Source organism: Lynx canadensis, chromosome C2 (assembly GCF_007474595.2).
Source record: "Lynx canadensis isolate LIC74 chromosome C2, mLynCan4.pri.v2, whole genome shotgun sequence".
In the NCBI taxonomy this organism is placed as follows: domain Eukaryota; kingdom Metazoa; phylum Chordata; class Mammalia; order Carnivora; family Felidae; genus Lynx; species Lynx canadensis.
Genome location: NC_044311.2, coordinates 18,074,137 through 18,099,998, shown reverse-complemented (window position 1 = coordinate 18,099,998; position 25,862 = coordinate 18,074,137). Strand labels below are relative to the sequence as shown.

Genomic DNA, 25,862 nt, shown 5'->3' with positions numbered 1-25,862 from the left:
GAGCCTGGAGCTGCTTCAGGTTCTGTGTCTCTTCCCCCCACCCCGCTGCCTCTCCCCTGCTTGTGCGCGCGCGCTCTCTCTCTCTCTCTCTCTCTCTCTCTCTCAAAAATAAACATTAACAAAAATGACTTCAATATAAAAATCCGGTCTTACCTGACCTCACCTACTTCCATAATATTTTCATGCATTTGTATAGCCCTTTGTGGCACAGACTCATCATCGAAATCTGTGTGCTCTCTACTTCCTGGGCACATGCTAGGCTGCGTTCCTCAGCCTCCCTTCTAGTCACACGTGGCCATGTGACGGAGTTCAAGCCAGTGGAGTGAATAAGAACATTGGGCACCACTTCCAGGCCTGGCCCGGCCCATAAAGCAAGTCCATATATTCTTTCATTTTCTTTTCTCCCTCTCCTGTTGAACAGAGAAAATTATGAAGTCCTAGAAGTGAATGGGCGTGCAAGAAGGAAGGAGGCTGGGCCCTCAAATGACCGTGGGGAATGTTATCCATCCACCAACAATGTGTGGCACTGGATTTAACATGAATCAGATATAAAATTTTGTTGTATGAAGTCACTGAGATTTTGGTGTTCTCCTTGTAGTAGAGAGCATCATTTTACACTTCGTAGGATTCCAAATCGTTTTTTTAATCTTCTCCTAAAACTTTTACAAATGCAATCAGAGCCGATGGAAGCTCAAAGGAGGAGAGGTGTGAAGAATCATTTATGAGAAGATCTGAGACACCTGCACGGTACATTGCTGCATGGCTGTAAGCACATTACTTTGAGTTCATGGGCTTTGTTTCCCCACCTGTAATTTCAGGAGGTTGGAACAGATGGTCTGTAAGATTCCTTCTAGTTCTAAACCTCTGTAAGTCTTTTGAGCTGTTAAAAAATCGGTATTGATGTGTTCAGAAACTGTGATCTCTTGACTGTGATTTTCTCGAAGGTAAGAACTATTTCTTCTGTTTCTATGTCTAGAGTCTAATATCTTAGATGCTGTAATGTTAAATTTAATTAGAATTTTCTATTGAAAAAACTCAGACTTTGCTAATGTTCTGATTTATGGCAATGATTTCTTGATCTAATTTGGAGCACAGTATCAAATGATTGAAATTCTCATGAATATTTTCATTATGCATTACTGAGTATGGTAGGCTATTTCATATTCATTTACATAGACTTAATCTTTGAAGAATGATTTTATAATAATACTGAAAGACTTTTTTGATTAAAGTTAGTGCCAGCAGTAATTGGTATTCTGATGGCTTCATTTATAGTTCTATTTAGCTAAATAATATAGGAGTATAATTCCTACTTAGAGTTGAGAAAATTGGAGTGCAGAATATTCACTTAACTTGAGGTCCACAAAAGTAGTATTGGGAAAGTATGAACAATTTCTAAAGTTCAGAAAGGCCCAAGGGAGATGATACAGTATGAAACAGCCTATGCTACTGTCATGAAAAATTTTACGCCTTCTGGTTTTTCACAATTTTTTTTTTTGTATCTGTGTAGTGTGGGATCATTATTCATTTTATTCTCATCAACAATATTCTATAACATACGTTTTGATTATTAAAAACACACAATGAATTCTATTTAATAAATGCTGTTTGGCAGGTAAAATATTTGGAAGCATAGGGTTCAAGGGAGATATGTGTGGGGAAGTCACAAGAGGGTCTTGGCAGAAAAGCGGGAACCACAATTTGACACTATAAATGTGGAAAGAAATATAATGATGGGAAACTCATCTTCGTTTGCTCTTTCTTTGTATTGGCAGCTGCAAGGGTATGTGTCTCCCCCTCTTGTTTTCTGCTGTCACTTCCTCCTCATGTGCTTATGTTCTACATCCCGGGGAACGCGAAGCATGCAGGAAGATACTGTATTAGTATGGCCCCTTGGTCTTGGGTGGCATAGGAACCTATGCCTATTAAGACAATGAAGTAATAATACCAGCAAGTGTTTTAAGATGCTTATTTTATCAAGGATTATAGAAAGGAAGAGCTTGTATTAAAAACTATGTACTTCCTTTTGTGTGAATTGTTTGCTTCAAATGTTATGTTTAGATTATTGCTTCATTAAAAATGTCTTTCCATTAAATAAGGAATGACAGAGGCATTTCTTGTCTCTCCTGTTTTAAAAAAAGAAAGGCCTGTTGTACAGAGAAGTCTTTCAGGAAATCCTAAATAGGATGCTGAATTTGAATGAGACACTAAAGAGAAAACATGAATTATGGGAGTGAGCTAAACAAAGTGATAACACGTAAGCTTACCTGAAAAACAAACAAAAAAACTGAAAACATTTGTTTACATCTGTTTTTCCCCCCATTGTAGTTAATTATATTTTTCACAATTAACATTAGCGATGCCTATTATGTACCTGGTTCTCCCTCAGAATGTCTATGTTGTGTCCCAATGTGCCACACCCTGTGTTAAATGATTTCTATAAATCTAATGTTCAGTGTTTTCAGCATGGGGATTTTTTTAAGCTCTCCCAGTGAGCAGTCCAGACTGAGCACCATAACCCATAGATACTGCTCACCAGAAAGCTACGTTCTTCTGAGGGCCCACATGGAAGTCCTTTAATTTTCTTTAAACAACCACCACCACCACCCTCCCAGGAAGAAACTCCTTTCTTAACCGAATGCACCTTAGAACTTTTAAACGACCCACTAAAGAAGAATGTCCAGTAAAGTTCCATTTTTCTTTTTTTTTATGAAAAATGCTGCCCTAGGAGTGCACTCCTGAAGGACATTGTGATCATTTAAACTGGAGAGGTTGCTACCCTAATGGGCTTTTTAGATAAATGCCAATGATGGCACCCACCAGCCAAATGCATGGTTGCAGGGGCGTGGGTCTGTTGTTCATGGGCGACAGTAACGGAGCACACCCAGGTAGCCATTGGGAGTAAAGCATCTTTACATTTCTGTTTGTCATCGCGGCCAGGTTAGGCCTAGATTCACTGGTGACATCTGTGTGTGTGTGTGTGTGTGTGTGTGCATTTATTTATTAAAAATGTTTGTTTTTGAGAGAGAGAGAGAATCTGAAGCAGGCTCCAGGCTCTGAGCTGTCAGCGCTGAGCCCAACATGGGGCCGACCCCATGAGCCATGAGATCATGACCTGAGGTGAAGTCAGACACTCAACCAAGTGTGCCACCCGAGTGCCCCTTAACTGGTGCTATTTTAGATGTCTTTTGTAGGTACTCAGATGAAGTGTTAGAATGAATGTTAGAAAATAAACATTTCCCAAAACATTTCCAATATGGAAGACAAAACCCCTCTAGATCAGTGGTTCTTAAACTTGTGTGTATCAGAATCATCTGGAGAGCTCATAGAGAATCCAGAAGCTCAGGTACATGCTGTTAGGTTGGATGGTAGTATAGAGCTTGTTTGGCCTTTTTTTTTTTTAAGCCAAAATTTCCAGTGATTTGGATACCTCACCACCAAGTTGAGAGACAACTGCTCTTTTCTCAACACTAGATGCACATCAGAATCGCTTGAGGAGTTAAAGGAAACAAAAAACCCCCCAAAACCAAGAAAAACCCCAAAAACAAAAAACAAAAAAAACAAAACAAAACCACTTGCCCAAGTAGAGTGGTTTAAAAAAAAAAAAGAGGCTCCACCCTAGACCAAGCCAATTGGAATCTTCCAGAGTGGGTCACCGACACTGATATTTTTAAATAGTTCCCTAGTTTGACTGTATTGGGCAGCCTGGGCTGAGAATCTGTGTCCACCTTATGGCTTTCAGAATGGGTTGTACTATGGAATCACCTAGACAGTTTTACAAGAATGCTGAGTCTTGTGTCTACCTAGAGATTCTGATTTAACTGGTCTGGGGTGACATGGGCATAATCAGGATTTTAAAAGCTCCCAGGATAGAGGCACCTGGGTGGCTCAGTCGGTTAAGTGGCTGACTTTGGCTCAGGTCATGATCTCACAGTTTGTGGGTTTAAGCCCTGCATTGGGCTCTGTGCTGACAGCTCAGAGCCTGGAGTCTGCATTGGATTCTGTGTCTCCCTCTCTCTCTACCCTGCCCTGCTCACGTGCTCTCTCAAAAAATAAACATTAAAAAAAGGATAAAGGCTTCTGGGTGGCTCAGTTGACTGAGCATCTGACTCTTCAGCTCAAGTCATGATCCCCAGGGTCATGGGATTGATCCCTGTGCTGGGTGTGGAGCTTAAGATTCTCTCTCCCTCTCCCCCTCCCCCTCCCCAACTTCTGTGCCTGTGCACATGTGCATGTGTGCGTGTGCTCTCTAAACAAAACAAAAATTAAAAACCTCACAAGATGATTCTAATGTACTGGCAAGTTTGAGCAGGTGAAGGCTAGGTCATCCATCAAAGAGGGGGTTCTGCTTTAATCAGTTGAGGAAAGACTGCTCACCTTACCTCCCTTGGCGGTGAGCATGAGGAAGACTAACAAAAAAAAAAAATGAGACCTATCACTACTTAAAGTCACTTAGCCCACAAAACATGAGATCACGACCTGAGCTGAAATCCAGAGTCAGACCCTTAACCAACTGAGCCCTTCAGGCGTCCCCGAAAGAAAACTCTTGACTCACTGCAAACAAAATAACATCACATATTCATTAGGGACTCCATTTTTGTTCGGAAAAGTTATTTTCAATTCTTTTGAAGGGTCTTGCACCTGCCAATGTGCCGCTGCACCGGACCTTCAGTGGCATTTGGGGGAATAGAGAGGAGGATAGTCCCAACACAGCAGAACCCTGCTAGGTTACGTTTGTTATTTGTTATTATGTTGTTCGTTAGCAGGAGCCAAGTAAAGATATGCGGGGTGATTCTTGGTTATGGCAACCTTGAAGGAGGTAGAGATGTGTTTATCAGACTGATGACGGCTTGATTGGGGTGGTTGAAGAAACGATGATGATGATGGTGATGCTGAGAATGGGCGCAGAGTGGGGAGCAGGGACAGTGGGGCTGGGGGTTAGGGCAGACCTCTAGAAAAAGCCAAAGAGTGTAAAGGAATTCTTCTTGAAAGAATACAGGGGTTAGTGATAAAGAAATTTTTTTCTTTGTCTTGTACTTCCATCATTCATTCTCTGTAAAGCCCTGTCCCTTTGACATTTCAACTTCTTGATCACTTGGCTGCAGCTCAAACTTGGAAGGTGAAGTTGTTCTAGAATTTTGGGGAAAATTTTTCACTAATCTGGCTGGATTTGGTGAGATTTCATTAGTCTACTCTCTTTCAGAAAGTTCCACACTTTTCAGTAGGAAATCTATCTTCCAGGAGAAGTTCAGGATGTTAAAGAGGTGAGAGATGGGAGGACAGAGGCCATCAGATTACAACAGGGCCAGGTTTTCTTTAGCTAGGATATGTGGCAAGGTCCGGCCCCCTTTACCCATTTGTATTGTGCAAAAGGTCACTGTGCGTTCTGTTTACTGAGAAAAAAGTATTTTCTTTTGTGTCAAAGGGTGATGTGTTATTTGCACAGGAATTTGCGCTCCCTTTTTGTGGCTTTCTTGACTTCTCCCTTGTTCTGGTGGAAACGGGAGAAAATCTTGAATTGAGGTTCTGGGTTCCTTTCTTCCCCAGACAGGACACTATGGAGTGACTCGCTTCTACCAATTTGTGTGTGATGGGGGTTGGGGGGGGGTATAAAATTATAAGCATTTTCGGCTTTCCCCTCTCCTGCCTTCTAAGGTGAGTTCCTTAGAAAGGAAGATCTATTTATTCTGCTGAGTGGGGCCTTAAAAGGGGATGTAAGTGGGAGAGGAGAGAGAAGGGCCCCACAACCTTCAGAGGAAAAGAGCAGGTGGAGTTATGGGCTGGGGAGGAGGGAGGAGAAGAGGGAAGAGAATCCTGACTGACCTGGGGGAGGGGAAGCAGTGTGTTTAGAGCCACCACACCAGGATTTTTGGCCTTAGCGGGGAGAGCGAGAAGAGGACAAGACATTTCAGCAGTTACCATTAGTAGTGATCAGTGGGAGAGCTGTCTGTGGAGGAGTTGAAAGATTTTCTGTGTGATGTGGGTACAGCAGCCTCCCTTCTGCCCTCAAGGCATTTCAGAGAAGACTGATGTTTCCTTTCTAGCCTTTCAGTGAGATTTTTGTTTCTTGTAGAAGTGACACCAAGCCGAGCAGGGAGCAAAACGGCCCCCATTGTTTCATGTGGTTAAATGCCCAAGAAATAAAACCAAAGGTCCTTTTTGTAACTGGCTCCACCAACGGGAGAGCTAGCTATTTGGGAGAGTTGGTATTTTTCCTTCTCCAGAACTATTTGTGGCAACGTTTGTCATGTGCATAGCTGGCTCCATGAAATCCCAGGCCATGTTTTATTTTTGGCCACCACCAGGGAAACAGGAACTTGGAAGAATGTGAAAGAAGCCTCTAGATGCTCTTTCAGAAGAATTATGCCAGGAGTGCATGAATCAATATAACCTCTCCCAGCTCCTGTAGCAACATGGGGAAGGATGCAGAGCATCGTGTCTGGCTTCTACGGTTGTGTCCTTTGCAGGGGTAACCAGTACAAAGACTTGGGGTTTGGCAGGACTGGCTTGGGGAAGAAGGGACAGAAGGGACAGAAGGGCCTCCAGCACTGGCAGGCTCTCCCTCCCTGCCATCAAAGGCTCTGGTACTTTGGGTGGATGGTTGGTGCATAAAGGATAAATAAGAGAGGGTGTTTGTTGAGAGAATTCTCAACTGTGACCAGTCATCCTTGTCTCCTTAACAAGAACTACATGTTGAAATAGTAATGCTAACTCATTGCAAAGAACTCCTTGAGCTGTGTGTCCCTCAGTCTTTACCAGAAGACATTTCTAAGCTTGACAAAATCAAGCTTAGACGAGCAAAGGCATAAATCACAAAATGACACCTCAATAGAGCTCACTGCAGAACCTAAAAACTTGTAAACGTGATGGCATGGTATTTGTTGACGTATACAACTTATTTGTAAATGGTTCAAGATAAAAATTACATAGAGACATAGCGACAGGGACAGAGAGACATAGAGAGTGGGGAAAAGAATTAAGCAAATGTGATAAAGTGTTGACATTTGAGGACTCTGAATCGAGGGTAGCTAGGGCTTCTTGGAACCAATCTTGCAGACTTTTCTGTTAGTATGGAATTATTTCAAAAGAAGAAAAAGAGAAATTAAAAACGGTCAAATATTGCCAAATGAAAAGAGACATATACAAAAATTGGAAAATAAGGTAAAAACAGAGAGGAAGGCAACCCATAAGAGACTCTTAAATACAGAGACCAAACTGTGAGGGTTGCTGGAGGGGAGGGGATGGGGGGGATGGGCTAGATGGGTGACGGGCATTAAGGAGGGCAATTATTGGGATGGGCACTGGATGTTCTATGTAAGCGATGAATCACTAAATTCTCTTGAAACCAATGCCACACCGTATATTAACCAACTTGAGTTTAAATCAGTTTTTAAAAAGAATAAAACAAAATTGGAAAATGATTATAACATCAATCACTGACAATGAATTATTTTCTTAATGTGTGAATCATAAGAAAAAGATAAATGACACAACAGGAAAGTTAAGTGAGCAGGTAAGTTATAAAAGTCTTTTAAGTGGTCAGTGTGTGTGTGTGTGTGTGTAGCCAAATTATCAGTAAGAAAAATATAAAGTTTTAAGAAGCTGTGATAAAATTTTGTCTAATACTCAAAAATTAATTACCAAAAAGCTCCAAACTTGGAGGATTTATGATTAAATGGGTGCTGTACTGCTGATCGGTATCTCAATCCGTCTAATAATCTGGTGACAATTTGGCAACAGAAAAGGTTTTTAAAGATATTCAGTCCCTTTAACTTAGCATTTCCTTTTGTTTCCTTGAGATTAAACTCTACTATTAGAGCTGTGAAGGCATATACAGCACAGTTGGTTCTAACATTACTTAAGTCAAATTATATTAAAAGTCTAGGGGCATTTGGGTGACTTGGTCATTAAGCATCTGACTCTGGATTTCGGCCCAGGTCACCATGTCGCACAGTTCCTGACATCGAGCCTGGTGTGAGGCTCTGCACTGATGGTGTGGAGCATGCTTGGAATTCTCGCTCTCCTTCTCTCTGCTCCTCCCCTGCTTGTGCACCTGCTGTTTCTCTCAAAATAGACCTTTTTGTTTTTTAAAAGTATAACATCAAGGGCCGTATCAGTGAATGATTACTAAGAAACCATGACCAAAATCCTATTTCAGAAGAGTATTGACAGCGGGATATGTTAACAGTAACACTGTTAACATTATCTTTGGATAGTGTCCTAATTTTGCTGTCAACAACCTCCTGATTCCGTGATGATGGTCTACTTAGGCTGTGGGACATAAACACAATGGTGATTCTCTTTCTAAAGGAATGAAACAGTTATAAGGATCATTTGAAAAGCCTAAGGAACACGTGGAGAGCCACCCCTGGAAAATGCCATGGGCTCACAATAAATTACTGAGTTTTGCCAGCTTAAATGTTTGGTTTGACTCTGAAAAACCTGTTCATTAGGATAGTCTTAAAACACAGAAAACACTGCTCCGGGGATCCCTTTTTCTTCCAACCATCAATGTACCCATGCTCTACTTCATGAAAATGTGATTTATAAATGTTTACATGTGAAGTATAACCTAATTGTAAATGCAGAAGGAGAATTAGAGATGAACTAGTCTCCTTTTCTCATTTAATAAGGAATTAAAGATCTAGGGACATTAGGTGACATGCTTGGTTACTATCCTTAATATATAATAAACTTCTATAAACCTTGAGAAAAACATAAAATCCACAATGAGCAAGTGGACCATAAATATGAAGTGAGTTACGGATGAAGAAATACAAGTGGCCAAGAAGCATGTAAAAAAAAGGTCAACCTGAGCAGTAATGAGAAATGTAAATTAAGCAAAATGAAGAATTACATAGGTTTTTTTTTTTTTTTTTTTAAACAAATGACCCTATCCCCAAACATGCAAACAATCTGAAGATCATACAGTGGAACATTGGAGCAACAACTGAGAGCTGTCCTATCCTTGCTAACATCCCTCCCCTCGTGCCTGGGATACACTCAAGAGTAATAGTTTGAGAAAGAAAAAGAAAAGGGCAAACATCACAAGGATGTTTCTTTTTGACCAAGGCCAAAAGCCTCTAACTTTGGTATTTGAACTTTTAGGTATTCATTCACATTTTGGAACAAACTTTGCTGTGAATCATGGTTTTATGCAAAATAGAGCTCATTATAATGCCATAAATGTTAGCGGAATTCCCCTCAGATTACTTAGGAAGCAGTGCTTAATGCCAGATTAACAAAATACCATATTAAGGCACTTTCTGACTATCTCCATTAAGAGTCAGTATCTTTCAATGAGTGATTTCATATAGTCCTAATTTCAAATTAGGTAAAGCAACCAGAAAATCTTGGCAAGACTGGTCTCCACTGTAGCTGATATTAAATAACCCTAGAAAATAAACAAATTTCCATGCAAGCTAATGCAAAAATAGAGATTGCATACCATCAACATGACTCTTATCTGAAAATGTTGGTCTTCTTGCTTTTAGGGAAATAAATTCAATGTTCTTATTCCTTTTCATTTAAAGAATGGTTTTATTTTCAAAGAGATTAATTGATTTCCTGTACTGCATAACAGTAATATTGCCTATTATGTTTTGCAAAGAAGAAAATAATATATATTTGCCCTTTAAATTATGCTCCTAAAGCAAGCACTTAACTCCGATGACTTACATACAACTTTACTATGGTCTCCCACAATAAAACTCTTTAGATTTTTTAAAATAAACACATAGCCTGAGACCATAGCAAAAAAAAGCGAGGGGAAAGGATACTTTTTTATTTCGTCCACAAACAAGGGAGTCTAAAGCGGTAATTCTCTCAGCTGAGTCCATTAACATGCAGTAAACGTGTGTATGGAGTAGATTTCTTTTGCAAATAGTACTGTTAGTTTCTACACTATGAAACAAATGCCAGGAAGCAAAAACTCCCTCCTCCACTGGGAGGCACCTGGGGTTCCAGCTCAGTCTGCAAGAAAAGCATCTTGACTTCAAGATCAGCTGAAAAGCTGGCTCAGTCTAGAATTGTCCTGGAGTGAGCCTAGATTCATCACTCTGTCCTGGAGATGACCTGAGTTGACCTTGGGGGTTCTGCTCAACAATAAGATGGTCTGGACTCTATTGGACTCTAGACCAAGAGTTCACAAACTACAGTCCTTGGGCCAAAGCTGGCCTGCTGCCTGTTTAGTAAATAAAGTTGTGTTGAAACATATTCTGCCTGTTTATGTATACTCCATGGCTTTTCGTGCTACAATGGCAGAACTGACTAGTCTGCAATGCCAGAGATATTTACCATCTGGCTCTTTAAAAAAAAATGCTAGCCCTGCTCTATAGAAACCTGGGATGGATGGCCACTTCTGGACTCTATCTGGAACCAACCTCATAGCAATGGACATCCACTAAATTACCCAGTTTTCTACCAAGTTTTGCCATTTTCATGTCTCAAAAGGTTACATGAGACTATCTTTGAGACTATCTTTGGAGTATTTTTCTAGTGGGCAAGTTATCATGGAGTATAGAGCCACTCTTGTGTCACACTTGATCTTGCACTATCCTGTATCAGAGGGGGACACTTTCCCTAGGCTTTGCAGTGTGGCTACCTGTTGCTTGATATCTACGTGTTCACACATGCCTGTGCCTGCAAAGATTTATACTTCATTCCTTCCAGTTGAAATTCCCACACATAGGTAAACACAAAGGAGATCGCTAAGGTTGATGTGTGCCAATTTTCCACCGAATGACCGAGTTTATCACACAGAACAGGTGCAATTGAAGTGGGAAAGAGTTTTGCCTGGTTGGAAGTGGAATAAAAATGGAGTGGATATGTTCTGATGACTGTTAGTGAGGAAAAAAAAATAGGAAAAGGTGAGATGTGGTTCTGAGGCCCTCCCTTCTTACTGGTGTGAATCGTTCTGGTCTGTTCAGGCACTCCATCTTTTTGCTGCCCCAGGAGCTCCAGGGTAGGTGGGTATAAAGGGAGGGCAGTGATGCTGAGGGAGGCAGTGTTATGGTAATTAGGAGGTCCCCAAACTTACAGAAGGCTGACTGGCAACTTTAAGTCGCCTCAGTTTCTCAGGTCTACTGGGGAATGGTTTCTTGGAGTACTTGTCCTGTGTGTTTAGTTTGTCACTAGGTGAGGTGACATGAATGGACTATCAAAGGTCAAGCTGTACCCATGACTCCCAGAGGTCTAGGAGTATCTGCCCTGCTGTCGCGGTAACCACAAGAACACGTGTGGGCTCGGTGCTAGGCTGGAAGGTAGACAGCAGAGATTATAAATTGGTAGCCCACGGGGTTGATTCCAGTCAGCAGACATATTTTGACTGGCCCGTGAGTCTTTGGGATTCTATTAAGTTAATTGTTAATATTTATGAGTGGCAATACTTCATTTAAAATGTGGATTTCCAGCTTCTTTTGAAAAGTTGAAGTCTTTGGGCATTCTGGGCTTCTTCCCTACTGTATGTCAGTGATCACCTAGAGTGGAAGAATGGCTTCTCTTCAGAGAACCTGAGTACTCCAGTTTTGTTTGTTGTTTTCTCTTACACCCAACCTGTTCCCACATTGGTGTCCTCTGCCTGGCCCCTGGGGCCTTTGAGTTTGCAACCCCTGCTCTGTGTGTTGCACAAAGAATTCACACTGTTGCAACCTCATGTTCCTTGGGGGTCATTCTGTCTCCTTTGTCCCTTGCTAAGAGTTTCTACCTCATTCACCTGATGCGATCTAATCATATTTCATCCCGACTGTACTGCTAACTGGAATAAACAGCCCATTTTGGAGAAGTATGTAGAGCCATTTCTTATATTGACCTGAATGAATATAAAGAGTCAATGTGTCTCATGTGCAAGGGTTATCTTAGGATGGCTAAAACCAAGCCTTTCACTGTGAATTATCATTTCTTCACGATAGGTTTCTGCATCTCATAGTTTCTGAAGAAGAGCAAAACTCACTGGTAGGGATGTATTCCTAGGATATATCTGCATTTAGTCTTAGTTGATGGTTTGGAAAATAATGTTGTGAAGACTCTTAGGTTGGTCTTCTAGAAACCCTGTATTTCTCTTCAGGTGGAACAAAAATGGAGACATGCAAAGAGAATTTTAAAAAAGAGATACCTGTCATACTGTTGGGAGTCATAGGTTAGTAATCATTCTGGACCTTTTTTTTCACTGACACCTCCTACAAAGAAAAAGACAAGAAAGAATACCCCAGGTTATAACCTGTATCTTCCGTAAGGTTTTTGTTTCAAACAATATCATGTGCATTAATTAGCTTGAGGCAATTTGTTTCTCTCAACTCACACCTAGGGAACTTGAAGCAACCGTGGACTCTGTGACATGTGTCAATTTACAAGATGTTTCATTCTTAATCTCAGGGTTCCTTCCATAAATATGTATTTAACATATTTTATTCAAGATCACGTCTATTTTTCCATCTCAAGTTTCAAGAACACTACCAGCACACTGACTTGCTGCTTTTCCCAAGAGTGGCGAAGATGTACTAGCATCTTTAGTCTAGATCTTTCCTTCTCAAAGTGAGAAGCATTAATCTCACATTTGTGCAGTGGCCTCCAATCCGTGCTTCCAGTTCTCCCTGAGACCAAGCTGTGTCCCTCCTGCCCCTTCAAGGGTTTGGTTCCTCAGTCCTTCCTGAGCAAAACCGTCCCTGTGTTTACATAAGCTGGTTCAAGTCTGGTTTCTGTCACTTGCAACCAAGAGTCTGGACTGATAACACTGACATTAAAATATAACGTTAATACAAATGTGTGAAGATAGTTTTGTGTCCTTTGTATGATCTCAAAGATGAAACTATGAAATCTCAGTCATGTTCTTGCTATACCATCACTTAAAAACATCTTTGTTTTCACAACTATATGGTCAACTAATCTTTGCAAAGCGGGAAAGAATATCCAATGGAAAAAGACAGTCACTTTAACAAGTGTTGGTGTTGGGAAAATTGGATGGCAATATGTATAAGAATGAAACTAGACTGCTTTCTTATACCATACATAAGAATAGATTGAGAATGGTTGAAAGACCTAAATGTGAGACCAGAAACCATCAAAATCCTAGAGGAGAATACAGGCAGCAGCTTCTTACTAGATGCATTGCAGAACGCAAGGGAAACAAAAGCAAACATGAACTGTTGGGATTTCATCAAGATCAAAAGCTTCTGCACAGCGGAGGAAACAATCAACAAAACTAAAAGGCAACTCATGGAATGGGAGAAGATATTTGCAAGTGACATATCTGATAAAGGGTATCCAGAATCTATATAGAATGTATCAAACTCAGCACCCAAAAAGAATGAAATCTTGCCATTTGCACCGATGTGGATGGAGGTAGAATGAATTATGCTAAGCAAAATAAATCAATCACAGAAAGACAAATACCATGATTTCACCTCCTATGTGGAATTTAAGAAACAAAACAGATAAACATATGGGAGGAGAAAACAGAAATAAACCACAAGAGACTCTTAATGATAGAAAACAAACTGAGGGTTGATGGAGGGGAAGTGGGTGTGGGGATGGGCTAGATGGGTGATGGGTACTAAGGAGGGCACTTGTGATGAACACTGAGTGTTGTATGTGAGTGATGAATCACTGAATTCTCCTGAAACCAATATTGCACTGTATGTTAACTAAATAAAATTTAAATTAAAAAAAAATCTTTGTGGGGCGCCTGGGTGGCGCAGTCGGTTAAGCGTCCGACTTCAGCCAGGTCACGATCTCGCGGTCCGTGAGTTCGAGCCCCGCGTCGGGCTCTGGGCTGATGGCTCAGAGCCTGGAGCCTGTTTCCGATTCTGTGTCTCCCTCTCTCTCTGCCCCTCCCTCGTTCATGCTCTGTCTCTCTCTGTCCCAAAAATAAAATAAAAAAAACGTTGGAAAAAGAAAAAAAAAAATCTTTGTTTTCAAAATTCTAATTGAATAGGCATACGAACTACAGAAAGTTGTATTGTGTGTGAAGTAGAAAGTATCTATGAACAAGAAAAAAATCTTAAGGCTTTGAAAATATTGTCAGCACAAAAGTTAGTACTAATTTTCATACTTAGTTCTGTTTTCCTTTAGTATTACCATTACTATACAATTGCCATTACTATACTGTGAATAGTATGCTAGAGTTACTATAGTACTTCGGCATATGGTGATGTTTAGTGCTATTTTCCTTCAGTGACCTCTAGAGTCTTATAATGTAATTGCAGGAAAGTCTAAGAACCCTCTAGAGTAGACGGGTGTCTGGGGCCTCCTTTCCTAGCAGTCCTATGCTATAGCGTGGAGTGCCCTGTACTTGAGTGGACACACGGACGGTCTCCGAGAGACACGGAAGGTCTCCGAGAGCCTGGGGCTCACCAGCTGGTCATGGGGTCAAAGGAAAAAACAAAGTCCAAAGAGCTTAAGAATAAAGAAAGCTGTGGGTTTTTTTGTTTTTGTTTTTTTGTTGTTGTTGTCAGGAAGGAAAACAAACTTGGTGAGGGGTGTTATGAGCAGGTGAGTGAGGAGGAAGGTCAGGTGGTGCTGTGTGGGAGAAGGCGTAGCTAATGAAGGACTGGCAAGCTGCTCTCTGTCCAGGAAAGGCTGAGTCACAGTCTGTATCATTCATTAAGCAAGTCCCACCACTCACAGGGGAGGGAAGAGTCTTCAGTTAGACTGTGAGGGTCTGTGTCCTGAGGGTCTCAAAGTTGAAGGTCCTCTCACACCAACAGAGGGGAGAATGACATTCAGTTTAGACACACCTAGGTGAGTGCTACTTGAATGAAGAACATTCCTTTTACGTGAATCATTCATTTGTTCGGTTGGTCAGTCCAGAGTCCTTGATTGAGGGCCTACTCTGCTCAGGCAGTCCCCCAGGCTTTGCCCAAAGACAACACCTTGGCCTCTCCATAAGGGGCTTCTTATCCAACAGGGAGAGAATAATGCAAAAGTGGATGCGGGTTTCCCCTTAAGTGTCTCTTCAGAGCTGACTGGGACACAAAGGAAGCAGAGGTCACTTCTACCTGGGGCTATCTGGAAGGCTTAATGGAGGGGACTCTGGACCTAAAGGGTCTTGTTTTTAAGAGGTCTCGCCTTAGGTCATGATTTAATGCTTTGTTTTCATGCTTGTGCTTGAGGCACAGGGACTACTTTGAGTAACTCTTAAATTACGCAGGTTTAAGTGGGGGAGTGTTACTATCCAGCTTGAGTTTTTCTTAAATATTTATTTTTGAGAGAGAGAAAGCACACCTGCATGGGACCTATACCTTAGATTTCCCCTCACTTAAGATTATGCTTTTATTTTTTTAGATGTTTATTTATTTTGAGGGAGGGGTGGAGGAGCATAGAGAGAGGGAGACAGAGAATCCTAAGCAGGCTCTGTGCTGATGGCACAGAGCCTGATGTGGAGCTCAAACCCATGAACCATGAGATCATGACTTGAGCCAAAACCAAGAGTCAGCTGCTTCACTGACTGAGCCACCCAGGCGCCCCTAGCCAACTTGAGTTTTTAAAGCTTCACAACTACTGAGTCAAAGCAGACCAGTCAGAGGGCTATGGCAGGTGGAGGGGAGAGATGAAGGTGGCCAGAACTAGGGGGGTGGCAGCAGAGGATGAGGGACTCAAGTGACATTAAGGAAGCAGAAATAATAAGACACTGTGATGAATGTGATATGAGCAAACACTAGGGATACAAATAGGTTAAGACTAGAAGGCTCTTGGCTCTCAAGGACTTTACAATCCATTTAACAAGCTGGCTGGGAAGGTGGAGCCCACTGGCCAGGAGCAGCTAAATATATAAGTCAGATGTGTGGTGTGCCAAGAGGCAGTGTGGAAAATCGCTCAGGGCCGTGCCTTTTTCTGCCCATTTATTCTCAGTCCAATGCCGTGTCCCTTAGGGAAAACCTATTCCCCATGGAAGAATGGAAAAGTAGGCATTCACCTCCAAAGCACCGAAAAATACATTTATATTAAAAAAAAATACAAATGATGGAGAAATTTATTGAGTTCTCAGAAACTGGAAAATAAAAGGAATTATGACAAACATGTAGGAGGTAGGTCTAGGGACTCTGGGAGATATTAGGCTCTATGCAACCCACCGTGAGCTCAAAGACCATCTTGGGTGCGTGGATGGAAGCCTAGCCTATAGGACAAGCCAGGCCATGTTTGGACTGCTACATTTTAAGAGAAAGACTCATGTAGAATGTCCAGGTTGAGGGAAACCACATCTTAAGGAACTGTTGAAGGGAACCTAGAAAAGGGAGCAGTCACATGAAGGTTAGATAAAGGTCTTCGAACATCTGAGGAGCTGTCATGTGGAGTTAAGCGTGTCAGTGGACAGGATGGCTGGAGAGATGCTGTGGGTGACCTTAGGTGGAAGAAGATGCACATCTCCAAGCAGTGCACCTTCTCCAGACCTTGGGCTGCGTTTTGTTCTCAGGATAGATTAAGCCTCTCCTGAGAAGACCAGGGTCTTTATCCTGCAAGAAAGCAGGTGCCAGGTGTGTGATACGGTTCCGGGGACATGTTAAAGCCCTGCTCCATGCTTCCCCTTAAAATTCTTCTCTAATGCTTTATGCCTTTACCTCAGTGGATCTCAACTGTTTCGGGGCAGGGGGGCGGTCCAGTCTCCTCAGAGAATATAATGGAAGTTACAGGCCTCTCCCCTTGAAAGATGGGTAGAAGGGGATTCACAGACCCCCCCCCCACACACACACACAATAAATCTGTGGGTGCCACATTAAGCTTTGGCTGCAGGCTCTGGTCACTGTGAAAATGCAAAAGCTCATGGAAAAAAACACAAATTGATAAATACAATCTATTGAATAAAATGAAAAAGGGATGTGCAAGCTATTTTTGGTCAGTGGCAAGAAAGAACAGGACCTACAAGCAGTAGATCCCTTTGTGGGTAGAAGGAAGGTAAGTTTTGGAGAAGCAAGGCTGGAGGCGAAAGAAGAATCCTCCAATGCAAGGTCTGGGGCCACTCTAGTTAAGCCATCAGCCACCATTGCAACTCTGGATCATTTGAGATGAATTATGCATGTTGTCTGCCCCTAGGGGGCTTAGGTGATGAACAACTGTACCTTCTGGGCAGAAGAATTGACTGGAGGGATAAGAGATCTCTTTGGAGGCACTGAGGAGAGTGTGATTAATTTTATCTGTATGAGGAGGACCCACGGTGATATTTGAGCTTGACTTTGAAAAATGAGTCAGGATATTTTCCAGTTGGAGAATAAAAACAGTATGGCTCACGAACAACAAAAGAACAAAAGGTATAGCGTCTTGTGACAGGGCACGTGATTTGGGATGGGAGAAGAAAGAACATGGCCAAGAATGAAGCTGAAAATGTAGTTTGGGGCCACATGGTGAAGGGTCTTGAAAGGTTTGCTGTGGACTTCAGACTTTATCCTACGGGCAATAGGAGGCTAGGGAAGGTCTTTAAGAAGAGGACCCACCCAATTTGAGAAAGATAACTCTGCTGCAGTGTGGAGGACGAATCCTCAGGAGGCTAACCCCTTTGGTGGCACCTCTTTGTGCGGGATCATTGCTATTTTCCTGTCTTAGTGTTCAAGCTAGAGTAGGGTCAGAGAGAACACCCCTACTTCGATCTTGTAAAACTCCAGTGCATTTCCCCAAGTCGCACACCTCTTTGTCCTCTTGTGTTTCCTTTCCCCTACTAGAAACTACAACATTGAAGGGACAACTGTAAAAATCGCCCTTTGAAAAATCTTTCCATATGGACCCAGTGAGTCATTGCTTATATAGCCTGTACATAAACTAACATGAAATGCCATATCCCCCTCATGTTTTTACATCAAGGGTACCAGAGTATCATGCATTCTGATGCATCAGAACCGTAAGATACACAGGGCTTATGTGCTAACACTTGAATAGGTACTTCATGGGCAGCCCGAGGAAGCCATGAGTGCGCTGGGGGGTGGGCTGGGGTGGGTCGGGGCTAACCTTCATAAGCAAATCTCTTGATTCAGTTTAAAAGATCAGATGTCAAAGTGTTAGGTTGCCATAGGCTCTTAAGCTGAGACCATTAACCTCAAGAAGGCTCTCAAAGGAGGACAGACCCACCCTCTCACCTGGCATCGAACCGACATTGATAATCTACTCTTCCTAAATAAAAGGGTTTTAGAGGTCATGGCAATAAGAGCGGAGGGCAATGCTTGGGGATGTGCCTTAAAGTTGTGTTTACATAGCAAGAAGCTGTTTTGACTAAGTTTAGTTGGTATTGTGGGGCATTGTGCACTGCTGGAGTTTATGGGATGGAGCTAGGGATTCTGTCTGCACTTTTGCCTTACCACTACTCTGTCTCTGGCATCTGGAAACACATCCGGGTGAGGGCAAATGGCTGCCCTTGAACGTGGGCCGCACCTCGTGCAAGGAGGGCAGTGAGGTTGTGGATCTCCATCAGGTGCCTTGTACCCCCCTACTTCGAACATCCTCTCTCTCCTGGAGTTTCCCCTTCTATCTCCTTCCCCTCATGGGCAAGGGCCCATTTCCATCAAAACTTGGACTCTGACATTTGGGAAACATTTTTAAGAACAACTTCAAGACCAGGTATAGAGGAAGGACTGCCAGGACTCCTGGCATCATTCTAGATGGTTCAGAGTCTCAACTCAGTAGGCCATCTCAGGCGCCTCACCTCTCTGAGTCTCATTTGTAAAATGCTGTCACAATTCCTACCCTTCAGGGTTATTATGAGGACCGAGGGGATTTGAAAATGCTTTGTAGATTTAAAAGTAAGACATCAGCATAAGGTATTGGTAGGCTTTGTCATTATTGTAGTCACCATTCTTATGGTCTTCTCATCTCCTGGCCAGGCCCAGTCATCTCTAAGACGTGGGAAATTGGACCTATTATCTGGCATTTACTTTGAGATACTGTGAGGTGGTAAAAAGACTCATAATAACACAGAAGTCCACCTCCCTAAACCCCATCATCACCAAGATAAAATGGAGGTGAAATTTCTCCTCTCTCCTACCTGCCATTCTCCTCTTTCCAGACTTAATTTTAGTTTTGGGGATTTTTTTTTTTTCCCTCTCAAAGTTACCTTTCACATACATTTAAATTTGTTATGGAGAACAATGAAGGTTGGGTACCCAGGTGAATTTGTCCCTAGTTCTATAACTTCCTGTCTTGAGGTCTTTGCATTTTAATAGTAAATCTTAGTATCCAATGAAGTGAATATATAATGGTCAAATTTATGATTATAGCAATAAAAACTCAAATAGAAGAGAACAGAGGCAAGGTGTATTCAAATCATACCATGCTGTCATCCACTTTTTCCACTTGGTAAAGCTAACCCTATTGGGCAGTGTTACGTTAAAAAAAAATAAAAAATCAGTAAGAGGAAATAATTTAAAAAGCCAGCACTGTTAGACCGGGAATGGGGCTAGTTAAAAAGGAACACAAGGCTGTGATAAAGATGTGGAAAAACAGTAGAAGCTCGCCCTTGTGCTCTAGCCCAGATGTTCGTCTGAGTGGATCACCTCTAGGTGCAGAAGGCAGGGTCAGATTCCTCTGCTGGATATGGTGGGCAACTAGGGCTCCACACAGGAGACATCAGCAAATGACTATTGAATGGCTAAAGCTATAATTTCCGCTTGAGCCTTTCAGCAGTAGCCCTGTTTTGCCTTTGGGGAGTGAGACAATACAACCAGGATCTGTGACTGAGCTTGATTTGCTGTGGCTGATTTTGTTGTTGTCTTGGTAAAATAATTAGCCTTTGTTTCCACCCCACTGACCCCTTTTCATTCAAATCCAGTAATCGTTGTGAGGCTCATTTCTGCTCTTCATTTTAACCTGTGTCCTTGCCAAATCCTTGTCCCCTTCTCTTCCTCTTCTACTCTCTTTCTCCTTCTCTCTCAAAGTCACCATGCATGGAAAGCATGTGGGCCCTGCCACCTACCCACAGAATGACACAGGGGATGTTCAAAGTCAAGAGTCAATGTTCTCAGTGTGGGGACAAGGTCATCCACCTCACAATGGAATGTGACGCATGGTAATATTCTTCCATCCTTGTGGCTAGGTTCTGGGGCCACAGCCTGAGTAAAATCCTGTTTCTGCTTTGAGGACTGGGTTGGCAGTGATAGGAGTGGGGTTCTTGGGGTCAGACTGGGCTTTCAAACAAACAGAAAAGCCCCCTGTGAATCTCAAACCATCTGCTGTATTTACTTTATTGTCCCCCTGAATGGAACTTGGAACAAGTTGTAACCACATAATGTAGTGATAGAAAAGTCACCAAGAAGAAACCCGCCAGTAAAAGTTTTGGGAGAATCAACCTGACTGGCTGCTATGGTTACAGAGCACTTTCCTCTAAGCTACCTTTCTCTGCAGGCAGACCATCCTCTCCGAACGCTTCTAAGAATGGAAGCTAGTCTCTTAGGAGGAGGCAGACGGGTGGTTTGAGGAAACGTCTGACACAGCAGGAGAAACAACTTCAACAGAGACACTGTTGGCCAAAGCAAGCCGTTAAAACTGCCTCTACTGACACCTGGTGGAGACTGGGGTCGCTTCCCTGTGCCAAGGAAAATAAAGTACGTGTGCACGCCTGTGTGTGTGTTGAGGGGGCTGGAAACAAACTCCTCACAGCAGGGGGATTAAATAACTCCTGAGGAATGAGGGTACCATGCAGAACCGCCAGATGCTCGAATATGTAATTGTGGTTAGGTGACTCACTGAGACACATGCATGAAAAACAACAAACGGGAATGTGAAAATAAAACATTAGGACTGAAGCAAACGATATTATTGATTTCTTAAAAGTGTTTGATGATGAATAAGACAACAACATCAAACAAGAACCCACTTCCTCTCCCCCCCACCCCCATGTTGGATAGCTTTTGACACAGGGAGCATCTACACCCCAGGGGGATGGCATTACACAGACAGAGCTCACGCTCTGTCTCTGGAGTCTGCAGTGAGCTCTCTGCATGTGTTTAACACCCAGGGAAAAAGAACCATCTTCTAGGGCTGCCTGGGTGGCTCAGTCGATTGAGCATCTGTCCCACTCTTTATTTCAGCTCAGGTCGTGATTCCAGGGCGTGGGATCGAGCCCTGTGTTGGGCTCAGCGCTGAGCATGGAACCTGCCTAAGATTGTCTGTCTGTCTGTCTGTCTGTCTGTCTCTCTCTCTCCCCCAAATAAGAAAGAAGAACCATCTTCCCTAAGGGGGTATTATGAAGATGAATTTGCCTGTAGAATTCTTTGAAGATGAGAACAAAATTCTCCTAACAAATACCATTATAAACTGTTTACTACTTTTTAAAAAACATTTTTAATGTTTATTTTTGAGAAAGAGTGAGTGTGTGTGTGTGTGGGGGGGGTGCAGAGAGAGAGAGGGACACACAGAATCTGAAGCAGGCTCCAGGCTCCAAGCTGTCTGCACGGAGCCCGACGTGGGGCTTGATACCTGTGAGGTCATGACTTGAGCTGAAGTCCAACCCTTAAGCGACTGAGTCACCCAGGGGCCCCTGTTTACTACTTCTTAAATTGCCAAATGGAGGGGGAGGGGGACGACATTACAAAGTTCCTACAGAAATATACTTCATAAACTTATATTGTCTTCATTCTCCCCTTCGTTGGGTTCTTCTTGTTTGATACGACTTCATGAAGGTCTTTTTGGATAACTTTATTGGTAAAGTCGATGGTTTCTTGTGAGGTGTCATGACATAGTATAGGACACACACGGCTGGATTTTGTCTTTAACAATCTGTTTTAAAGGGGATTTTCAGGAATGCACAAGAGCGATTATTAGTTCAAATCTGTAAGAACTAATCCATGATGCTCAAGTCATAAAGGAAGGGCTGGGGCACTGAATGAGAATTTAGGTTGGCATTTCAAAAAAAACTACAGAAACCCTAGTTAAGGATTGAATTAAAATGGGCAGATCTAGGTAGGAAGGTAAGAAAGAAAAGCCCCGGAGAGATTCCAAGTAGTTATACTTTTCTTACGTTTTTTATTCCCTGATATTTAAGTTACATTTAGAAGGTATATCTCCTTAAATGTGCTGGCTCAAATGTGTGATTCTGACCAGAAAGGGTATAGTCTGAATACACCTCCTCCTGGAGTCAGTGACTCTAGGACACAGATTCCAACTTTCTCAGTTCGTGGCACCTTCAGTGTTTTGGTAATTTTTTTCATCATGACCCCAGGTCAAAACATAGAAAGTTTTATTGTATTTATAAGTAATTAGGTCCAACCTAATTAGTACTATTTGCATGGTTGTGGCTGTGTTTCCCTTGAAAATTCAAGATATCCCGTTGTGTAGGACCATAGGTCTGTCCTAGCACTCCCAGGATGGGAACCCTGGTGGTAACAGTTTCAGGAATCAGTGAAAAGTTCAAGGCTGTCATTTATACGATCCCTTTTTACCCCTCACTCTTTGTGAGACCATGGCCACGTAATTTGACCTTTCATTTTAATGCTGCTAAGCAGGTCACTCTGGCTTACTATCGTGGAGTAGAGAAGAGAATGAGACCTAGGGTGAAGCCTTTGCAGGATTTAAGCCAGAGCTGGGAATAAGTAAGATCTGACCAACAATAGTGTTTCCTGAGCCCCTGTCATAGGGGAGGTTATGATGAGGGGAGGTCACTCTAAAAAGCGAAAGAACACAGTCCTTGTATCATTTAAGAAGGGCAATGAAATAAGTCACATTTTCACTGGGAATTAGAGGGATGCCAAAGGTAGCTGAGAAGCTGGCCAGGTCCTAAGTCCTTAGGTGAAAATCTGACAGATGGGCATGAAATGTTAAACATGTTGGAACAGTTGTCTGCGTATCTCAATAGATCTATAGATGGCAGGCTGCCTGCTTTTCCATCCTGTTCTGTTTCTGAGTTACACGTGTCGGTGAAGCTCCATACGAACTAAACTAGTGGTTCTCAGACTTTGGGGAGCACCTGGAGGGCTTCTTAAAATGGATCGCTGGGCTCCACCCCCAAAATTTCTGACTTAGCCAGTCTTGGGTGTGGGTCTGAGGGTCTGCATTTCTAACAAGTTCCCAGGTGATCTGTCTATACTAACCAGGGATCACACGTTGGGTGCCACCAGCCTACACCATTTGGGAACATGTGAGAGAAATCGAGGTGCTACCTTGGGAGGCTGCACGGACAGCGGGCAGGCAACCCCGCTTCTCCATTCCTGACCGCACAGTCAGCCTTGTCTAGAGCACTACCAGTGACAGGTGCTTACCAAGGCACCCAGCTCTGAGGGTAGAGAGTTACTGTCCGTGAAGGCTACTTGCGTTGTCAGGGGGCGCCCTTGAATCAGACACTCAAGGCTTGTAGTAATAAAGTGGCGACAAGACCTGGTATATGAAGGAGCTTTCCAAAGAGGTTGGCTTTGTCCTCTTGCTTACGTTAAGGACAGGACGTATGCACAGGCTTGGAGGCTGCAGGGAAAGTAGTTCTTAATCTCAAGAAGGGGATTCACCGCAGAGTCAGCTGAGAAGCCTTGCTCGCCGTCTCTTTGGCTGGGCCCAGGGGTGTGTACCTAGACGAGGCTTCCCAGCTGATTCTGCTGAGAATTTCTGCTCAGGAAAGAAGGGCTTGAGTATGAGCACAGCCGTGGTGGGAGCCCACCCTACTGTCACCCTCTTACTCCTGTAGCCATTTGCCTGCTGCTGTGAACTCACATGCATGCTCGTTGATTAGGAGTCACAGACGCACCCCTGCTGCAGTATGTCCTGTTTGACTTCACAGGCCCGCAGGGAACTCTCTACCTGTGCCTCTTACCTCCCTTCCCAGTGGTGGCAACATCACGGCCGGTGTGGTTTATCCAGAGCACCCCGCTAATCAAACCCATCAGCTACGTACTAGAGGACACATTCAACGAGTGGGAACAAATCGACTGCACCTTACGGGTGGGGCTTCTGCACTCAACCCACACTCCCCCTCTTCTCCCGGCCCATGTGCTTATTTCCTTAGGTTCTCAAAGTGTGGCTCCCAGATCGGCAGCCTCAGCATCACCTGGGAACTCATGAGACTGTAGATGCTCAGGCTTTACCCCAGACTTCCTGAATCCGAAACTCTGAGGGTGGGGCCAGCAGTCTTGTTTTAACAGGTCCTCCAGGTGATGAATCTGGTGCATGCAGGGGTTTAAGAATCACTCACTGCTTTACAGAATCTCTGTACCTCCCTCCCCATGACCCCAGATTAGAAGTTAAGAGGGAGAGTCCACTCTCCTTCCTCTCCCTACCAGCTGACCCAGGGATCAGCACATAGCACATCCTCCAGAAGCATTTGTTAGCTACTGAAGCTAGGGCCGCTCGCTTCCTGATCATAAGAGTGAATAAACACTCCCTTGGCGTGCCACCCCCGAGAGGAAGCCAACGCTGCATCTAAATCATCTCGTGTTTCTTATGGGCTGTATTTTCCATATTTATAAATCAACTTTCCCTAAATTCTCTCCCAAGATTTTTACATTCCTTTCAGCTCAGGAAGCCAAAAACAAGATGCCATGTTTTAGCCAGTTTCCTGCTTGCGGGGGGGGGGGGGGGGGGGGGGGGGGGGGGGGAAGGGCATGTCTGCATGATTGTTAAATTCCATACTCCCAGCATTGTGATTATTTTCTGAACAATAGAATGGGATTGCTGATTCATGCTCAGCTCACGGCTCCAGGCATCTTTTTTTTCCTGCTGTACTTGTGCCGATGCAACACAATAATGTTCTATTCATCCCTCTGAATTAGAAATGCCAACAGCTCAGATATGCAACCGAGGAGGAGTCCTCCCTCTGCTTATTTAAAGGCTTCCCACAAATAACACATTTTGAAAGATTATATGGCATTCACTTTGAGCAATTTGGCTTGGGCAAGGATGGTTAGACCTTATCTTTTTATCAGCTGCCCCTTGCACAATGCCTGGAACACTGTAATGGTAATTCTCAAAATATGCTTGTGGAGTGAATCACATACTCACTTCCTGAGGTTCAAGCATTATCCTTCTATTCTGCCCTGATAGGTGACAATAAGCCCTGTGTCAAGTGCAGGGAGAAAGCCCAGGTCTCACATTCAGGCTCGTGTTTGGATCCAGTCGAAGAATGGGACTGATGGGTCCAGGTGGGCTTCCTGCGGCCTCATCCTGGTCTGCACGCTGTCTGCTGTTCCAATTCTGGCCCTCCTGTCGCAGTGAGCTCTCTGGTCCCCTCTCAGCACAGCTTTGCCAGTAGTGGCCAGGGCCAGTTGAGGGTTTTTGTTTCCCGGCTGCAAAGTTGAACCCGTGAGACTGCTTAGCACTCCTAAAACCCTAATGGTCAACCTGAGCCGTGTATCGAATCACCTGGGTGGCTTTGCAAAGTCCTGGTGCCCAGGCTGAATCCTAAACCAATTAGTGTTGTGACTCAGGCCTCAGCTTTGTAAAGCTGCCCGGGGGTGGTTCAGATGTGCAGCCAAGGTTGAGAACCACTGCTCTAAAGTGGCCTCTGAAATAGTGTCTGGGAGGCTTCCCTGTTCCGCTCTTGCTTTCTTTGGATTGCCTCTCAACATGGCGGTCAGAGTGGTCCCTTGAGAATGTCAGCGGGCGAGCTCTGTGCTCAAAACCCCACTGTAGCGCCCATAATCTACCCCATTTGCCTCTCTGTCGTGGTCTCCTACTTCCCTCCCTATTTCGGCTTCATCAACCTCCTTGTTGTTCCTGGAACCTGTTATCCATGCCCCCACCAGAAAGCCTTTGCACTGGGATTGTTCCTCTGCCCGAAATGCCGATCCCCTGGACACCTGCTCAGGTCCCTCCTTCACTCCCACGAAGTCTTGCAAACCTTAACTTCTCAGGATGCCTACCTTGGCCACTCCAGTCCCTGCTGTAATCTTCCCCGTCCCTGTGCACTGCCTTCCCAATCCCCTCGTCCTGTTCCACTCTTGCTTTTCCCACAGTAGGTAGCCTGTCTT

General features: G+C 43.4%; 1 protein-coding gene across 3 annotated transcripts in view; it reads right to left on the bottom strand.

Annotated features, from left to right (window-relative positions):
* The window catches only part of THRB (thyroid hormone receptor beta), a 388,663-nt gene that overhangs the window by 98,652 nt on the left and 264,149 nt on the right, over positions 1-25,862 (bottom strand). For all 3 annotated transcript variants that reach the window (XM_030329439.1, XM_030329450.1, XM_030329440.2), the window contains exon 4: positions 12,113-12,176. In XM_030329439.1, the coding sequence (XP_030185299.1) occupies positions 12,113-12,134 (22 nt within the window). In that variant the 5' untranslated portion in view covers positions 12,135-12,176. The remainder of the gene's footprint in view (positions 1-12,112; positions 12,177-25,862) is intronic.